The 7645-nt window shown below is 53.8% G+C and overlaps 1 protein-coding gene across 1 annotated transcript; it reads left to right on the top strand.

The window, feature by feature from the left end:
- Nucleotides 1–5522: 5522 nt before the first annotated feature.
- On the top strand, nucleotides 5523–6788 carry LOC116244896 (DNA replication licensing factor mcm7-like). The gene is given in 3 exon segments (XM_031616709.1): nucleotides 5523–6003; nucleotides 6006–6451; nucleotides 6612–6788. Coding segments are annotated over 3 exon segments (1104 nt in total).
- Nucleotides 6789–7645: the final 857 nt, after the last annotated feature.

Here is a 7645-nt window from a genome sequence, read left to right on the forward strand (position 1 = left end):
TGTTCCTCAGCTACGGCTACTACAACATCTCCGAGTTCAAGATGTGCAGGAAGCTGCTGCGGATCCAGACTCTGCTGGGGGTTCCCGAATACTTCCAGCTGGGGTTCTCCTACAACGTGGAGATGTGCGAGGGCATCATCCTGCACTGCGATAAGGATTTCCTGAGGGCGGAAGGCCACTTCCAGAAGGCCTCCACCATCTACGACAACAAGCTGGAGCCGCCCTTCAGCATCGCCCTCAACTGCCTCCAGATCATGGTCAGTTCCCCTCCACAGAAGAGAAGAATCGCATGGCTGCCCGCGCTGGTGAATACTTCCGCAACTGCAGAAAATCGTCGGCAAGGCAGGGACTAATACTGCAGCGGGAGTCTACTATTTCTCCAGCTGCTCCACGGGTATATGGAGGAATGGCGTGAGGCCCTGGACTGCATAGACGAAAGCATCGACCGTTCCGAGGACCACTACTGGCGTTACTTCTACGTGCGGGGGTTGCTGCTGTCCTGCATCCACAGTTTCCGAGAGGCGATCAACGACCTGAGTCTGGCGGTGGCGTTGTCGGGGACGACGCGTCCGTAGTGCTACTGTTGCGGAGCAAGTGCTGCAAATCGAGGGCAGGGGAACGAGGCGTTCAAGGACCTGCAGGAGTACATATGTAAGTCTTCCTATAATATAGCTAGCTCTCAAACCGGACGATCCTGAAGTGCACAAGTATGCTGGACAGCTGCTCTTCGAAAACGGGGCCTTCGAAGACGCCCTCGTCGCCTTCTCCCACCAGCCCATCCCTGCCCTCGCCGAAAACTACGACATCTTCTCACGCAGGGCAAGAGCCTCTTCCTGCTCGGGAAGTTCCAATAGGCCTTTGCTGTCATCAAATCGGCACAGGAATTGAAGTACTGCTAAGAAGTGGAGCTGGATCTGAAGGTAATTGAGATGCTGAACGTGATATCGGAGAGCTGAGGCCGTACGGTTAGATAGAGAAGAACTGGAGGGGATTTTCGCTAGATACCCCAAACTAGGCAAGATCTTCAAGATGAGTGATTTCCACATCCTGAAGGCAGTCTGCAACGTCTTCTCCTCCTCCTACGAGGCCGCCATCAGCCAGTTCCTGCTGGCAGTCCAGGAGAAGACGCAGGAGCTCTGCCACTCCGAGGACGAGGACGAGTCGGGCATCTTCGAGAACAAGAAGGACTGAGCGTCTTCACCAACCAGATGCGATACAACGTGGTGCTGTGCAGAGTGGCGATGGGGCAGATGGAGGAAGCGGTCGCCCTCTACAAGCAGATCAGCGTGGACTTCGACCAACCGCACTACGGAGACTACGTCAGCTTCAAGAAGTTTCTCAGCAGGGAAATCGAACTCTACAAGAAGGATGAGGTTTTCCCCAGCAGGAACAAGCTCTCCAACTTCCTCGACAAGCTCACCCTCTAGTTTTAGTCCAAAAACGGCCAGTAGAAGTTTACACTCCAGCTGAAGCTGTGCATTCCGTTTCCTAAGGTGGAGCCGCCCGAGATCTTCCCCTGCTTCGACAAGAGCCTGCTGGTGAGGCTGAGCGTGCTCAACGTGGAGCGCAAGCCTGAAGCGCCGTGGGTGCTGCGCGAAAATAACTCGATCAAGTTCACCGACAAGATGGAGACCTATTCTCGGTTCGAGCTGGAGGACTCCGAGAACGAATCGTCCAGCACCTACCAGATGATATCGATCGACCAGTCCCACATCGACGCCTCCCAGCGGTCCAGGAGGCTCAAGACCAGCGAGTTCAAGCAGGCAGAGGAGGGAGGAAGACTGTCAAGAATGGAACATTGATCTTTTCCCCATTCAATCTCACAAACCAACAGGGTATAAGCGAATCCCTCTCTTCTGCTAGTGTGTTGCAATTGAATGGGGTGATGATGCAAAACGATGATTATGGATCACTCTTCTGCGTCGTCGCGGATGTTGCTCATGAGGCTCTGGTAGAGGAGGTCGTTGGTGTATGGCGACTGGTTGTTGGAGTTGCGTTCGATGTCCATCTGGTTCCTCAGTTCCTGCAGCCTGCCCTTGAGCGGGTTGTTGGGCGTGAACTGACCGCTGTTCCTGTTGGTGGGCTGGATGTCCTGCATGTCCTCTTCCGCCTTTATTTGAATCACCGTCGGCTTCCTGAAGATCATAATTTAAATATGTATAGAGCCAATCCTTCCAATAGCACAAGTAAATACAATAGAGATCAGTGGGCGATTTGTTGAGGCTATAGGTGGTCCTTTTTGTTGAGGAGGATGTTGCCGACGTAGCTGCGATTGAAGTATTACATCCAATTCCACACAAAGTACTGATGGCCTGGGATAACCACAAAGCTACTCTCGCCAGACTGCTCCTTCCAGGCCTCGCCGCCGTCGCTCCTCCCCATATTTCCAGGGATGAAAATGTTGCTTCTATTTTACGTTAAGGGATTATAAATTGTAAAAGCACTGCCCGCCAGTTTTTACGCACCGGCGTGCCCACACGGCTCCTCCTCTTTGAGGTGTCTCTGCCCCAACGCCTCGCCCTTCTCGTTACTCTCGGTTATCTTGGGTTTGCTGGCCTTGCAGGAAGTTATTTCGGAGAGCCTATGTGGGGAAGACTGTACCTGTTGCCGGCCTGGAGGAGGGGATGGGTGAAGCGTTGCTTTTCGGGTGATTTGAGCTTCTTGAAGCCGTAGAGGTTGAGCTGGCGGACGAAGCTTTCGAACTTCTGGTGTCTGAAGTAGAAAGGAAGGATTTCCTTCTACATTTGGTGGGAGTCGAGGACCTCTATGACCGTATTTCGGTCCGACCAGCTGATGATTCGCTGGTAGGAGGGGTTCTGCATCCAGAAAGATCTACCTACAGCAAGTATTCCAGTTTCCCCACGAAGTTTTTGGATTTTACCTATGCATTCATTTTCGAAAATTCGATTATAAGCCACCCCGAATCGGAAAGCTAAAAATATTCGATTCGGAAGCAGACAGGAAGGCGGGTAAAAATGGTCGGCAAAGTTGACTCTCCACTTTAGTGCGTGTGGAGGCGACGGCGACAGTTCCAGTGCGAGGAGAGAATTGGTAATGGAAGAATGGCTATGAAGGAGCAAAATATTGAGAATGCAATTTAGGTCAACAAAAGCGGGAAGGAGGGCGGTTTCGGCAAAGAGGGCGGTGGGAAAGGGGGAAAAAGATAGCGTTTCGCGAAACGGACAGATGGACAAAACTTGCGGATAATTATTCGAAAGTCAAGTTGGGAGGTGTTTGAAAGACTGTTCTTCCTGCTCGTGGCAGCCGCCAAGACAGCGGGAGACGCATACTCCCTTTAACTACATAGGCGCCGGTGGGATGATAATAAAGACAATATCACTTGGCGCCATCATTGTTGAGACCGTTTAGTGGCTTAAAACCAGGACTGCACGCATGGCTCTATCTCTTTCCCTCTCTTGCCTCCATCTCCCTGACAGTTGTGCTGACATTTTCAATATTATCTGAGAGAATATCGTAGATTTCCACTACTTTTCCGAGCAGTTGGTCGGCCTTCTCCCCTATCTTTTTGCTGCGGTGTGCGCTCAGGATCTCAATCATGGCGTTGTCGATCAGCTTGGAACACTTCTCGTAGTTTTCCTTGTATGCGATGTTCCGCTCGGCCAGCGAGTGGCCGTTCTACTCCTCGGAGTTGCGCTGGCTGGCGAGCTTGCGGTTGGCAGCAGGAGTGGAGAAGAGGTCCTGCTCATAGAGCTTGAACTAGAGCGAGTTGTCCTAGAGGATGCGTTTCTTGTCGAGCGCTCCCAGCACGCCTTCGCTCTGAGCCTTGCTCAGGATGACGTTTGGCTTGGCGAATCCCTTGGCTTTCTCCTCCCTCAGACGCATTATCTGCTCCATTTACTCCTATTTGGGGAAGTCCTCTCCCATCTACTGCTGACTGCGTGCCGAAGAGGAGTCATCTTCAACCTGTGCCAATGCCAAACTGGGCAGAAAGTGGGAGTTATCATGCGAGCGGATGACTATTTTGGCAGTTTCGCCGCCTTTTCCTCTTTTGTGGATGGTTTTGAGTCCGAAGCGGTGCAGCTGCGATTATAGCTGCTGGAAAGTACAGCCGTATACTTCGGATGCGATTGCGTCGAGTGATTATAAGGCCTCCTTTGGCTTAGGCAGGGTTATCTTGGAACAACGGGCCAAGTGCCTCACCTGCAGAGCAGTGGACTCAGCAGCCAGCGATAGAAAGTGGTGGAATTGCTGCAGGAAGCGAGCAGCTTATGGGGAGGCCGGCTCTCCCTCCTTCTGCCGACCTGGAACGCCGCCCTCTCCAATTATACTTTGAATATTTTTATCCATTTGATTAATTTATTATGACGGAGAGGAGGTTCGTGTTATTGTTGGCATGTTTTGTTGGGTGGGTGAGGGTGTGGTTGTATGTGGGCAATATTGGTCAAGGTTTATAAATTTGGACAGAGTTGATTAATTGGCTAGCGGCGTTTATGCGCTCATCCAGCCTTATAATATAGTTTTTAATTTGGCAAGATGAAAACAAAATCTGCAAAGCGAATCTCCTACGAAGAACAACGCAACAAGTGCAGGGACTTCCTCCTCGGCTTCGAGGAGTACGATACTGGGTTGATCCACGACCGTTACGGGCGAAAGCGTTACCTCATTCGACTGGTATGGCCGCTTCAATTCAGCAAGAAATCGCGGACGGTGACATCCGTTGTCTGGAAATCGCCTACGAGGACGTGGACTTCTTCTTCCACAAGGAGGACGACCGCCAGATCGTGGAGGGCTGAGGACGAACACCAAGAGATACATCGAGATCTTCACCGAACTGGCAGAGCAGCTCATGCCCAAACGCATCAAGGACACCCCCGAAGATGAGGTAATTCCGACCGCTATTCAGAAGATCCGCAACAGGTTCGAGAACATTCTCAAGGAGCAGAGGCGGGACAACCTCGAGCTGCAGCAGAACAACACAATCCTGGAGGAATCCGAGGCCATTCCGCTCTCGACGCACAAGAACTACGACGTGGCGATCGTGTACGGTCCCAACTCGAAGGTGAAGCCCAAGGCCATCAGCGACCTCAACGCCGAGGAGATCGGCGCCCTGGTGATGCTAAAGTGCATCGTGGTGAGGGCCAGCGAAATCAAGCCGGAAATCGCCGTCGCCACCTACGCCTGCGACATCTGCGGGTGCGAGAACTACCTGGAAGTCTTCGACAACAACTTCAGACCCCTCGACAAGTGCATGTCCAAGAAGTGCATCGAAAACAGAGTCAACGGAAAACTCACCTTCCTGCCTGGCCACTCCAAGTTCCGCTCCTACCAGGAACTCAAAATCCAAGAGACTCCCGACCAGCTGCGCGACGGTCGCATTCCCCGAACCTTTTCCCTCGCCCTCAAGGAGTCCTGCGCCAAGCAGGCAGCTCCAGGCGACATCATCCTCGTCCAGGGAATCCTTCTTCCGCAGCGGAAGCTGGGAGCAGCATCAGCATGAGCTGGCGTTCGAGTGCCACCTGGAGGCGCTGAAGATCATCCGGGAGAAGAAGAAGTACGTTGAGATGAGCATCACCGAGAGCCAGCTGAACGAGGTGCGGGGCATCCGCGCCAGTCTCGACGAGGACACGCTCTTCACGCGCATGGCCAGCTCGATCGCCCCCGAGATCTTCGGCATGGAGCTGGTCAAGAAGGCGCTCCTGCTGCTGATGGCCGGCGGAGTCACCAAGGAGACCCACGACAACCTCAAGATCAGGGGCGAAATCAACATCGCCCTCATCGGCGACCCCGGAATCGCCAAGTCGCAGCTCCTCAAGCACATCTCCTTCCTCGCTCCAAGGGCAGTTTACACCACTGGAAAGGGAAGCTCAGGAGTGGGCCTGACTGCAGCGATAGTGAGCGACCCTTACACGAAGGAGCTTTCGCTGGAGGCGGGCGCCTTGGTGCTTGCGGACATGGGGATCTGCTGCATCGACGAGTTCGACAAGATGGAGGAGTACGACCGGACGGCCATCCACGAGGTGATGGAGCAGCAGACGGTCTCCATCGCAAGGCCGGCATCACCACCACCCTCAACGCCCGCACCTCCATCCTCGCCGCCGCCAACCCGCTCTACGGCCGCTACAACAGGCACGAGACAGTCCACAAGAACATCAACCTGCCCGCCGCCCTGCTCTCCCGCTTCGACCTCATCTTCATCCTGCTCGACGAGTCCAAGCAGGACAGGGACCTGGCGATGGCGAGGCACATCGGCATGGTCCACAAGCTGAGGAAGTCGACCGACGATTCCTAGAACCTGTTCCGTCCTGAGTTCCTGAGGACCTACATCGCCCTCTCGAAGAGCTACAACCCCACCATTTCCCCCGAGCTGCACCAGCTGCTGATCAACAAGTACATCGAGATGCGGAAGGACCAGCAGTCCATCAAGCACAAGGGGGACAAGTACACCACCACCAGGAGCCTGCTCGCCCTCATACGGCTTTGCCAGGCAAGAGTAACCTTCATATTATATAGGCAAGACTGAGATTTTCAACGAGGTGAGCAAGTGGGACGTAACAGAGTGCCTGTAGATCCTGGAGGAGAGCCAGAAGAACTTAGGGATTGAGGAGGAGGAGCGCAAGCCCAAGCACGACTACGTTTCCAGCATCTTCTAGATGATCCGGGACCTGTGCAAGTACGCTTCGGAGCTGAGCATCGACATGGACGCCCTGAAGAAGCGGGTGCTGAGCAGGGGCTACTCCGAGGAGCAGCTGAACGAGACCATCGACAACTACCTCAAGCTCAACCTGCTGATGTGCGAAAACCACGTCATCACCCTCATCGACGGCTGATCATCTCATTTTCATCATCCCACACTATCATCAATGCATCACCACAAACTATCACCCTCAACGCAACTGCGCCTCCTGGATCTTCCCGCACGCGTCCTCCACTAGCTTCAGCAGGCAGTCGTAGGTTATCTCGCCCTACTTCCACTACACCTCCTGCAGCTTCGAAAGCTCTGCGCCGAGGGCTCCGATCATGATCTGCAGCTTGGCATCGGATTCCTCCCTCTTCTTGGTGTAGTCTCTGAGGGAGGTGCGGAGCTGGTCGACTTCCTTGGTGGCGTCGTTCCTGGTCTTGGCGAGCAGGTCGACGAACTTGTTCTTCTCCTGGTCGAGGAAGGTCCTGGCTTCTGCAATCTTCTCCTCCCTGAGGAAGCGGACGGTTTCGTTGGTGGTCTGGTGGTTGACGAGGTCGATGCTTTCGAGGCGGTTGGCGATTTCGCCCACCTTTTCCTTCTGGTAGTCGTCGATCCTGGCAGCGAACTCCTCGCCGCTCTGGTTGTAGGCCTGGATGAACAGGTTCTTCTTGTCGAGGTGCGTGAGTCTGAACTCTGCCTCGTAGTCGAAGCATTATTCCAAATTTTACTTGCACTCCAGCGCCTCCTTCGTCGAGTTGTCCAGGCTTTCCTTTAAGACCTAAATGACGGGGGTTTACCTTGGCCTTGTTCTTCTCGAGGGTTTCGGCAACGCTGACTCTATCCTGGAGTCGTTCCCTGAGGAGGTGAACGTCGCCCTGTCTTTCCTTCTGCTCGAGTCTGAGGGCGTCTTCGACCTGTCCCCACCTCCTGTCGATGGAGTCGAAGCGCTGGTCGTTGAGTTCCTTCAAATCCTGGAGGGCCTGCATTTCGAAATGATTATATAAT

The sequence above is a fragment of the Nymphaea colorata genome, unplaced genomic scaffold, assembly GCF_008831285.2.
Source record: "Nymphaea colorata isolate Beijing-Zhang1983 unplaced genomic scaffold, ASM883128v2 scaffold0368, whole genome shotgun sequence".
In the NCBI taxonomy this organism is placed as follows: domain Eukaryota; kingdom Viridiplantae; phylum Streptophyta; class Magnoliopsida; order Nymphaeales; family Nymphaeaceae; genus Nymphaea; species Nymphaea colorata.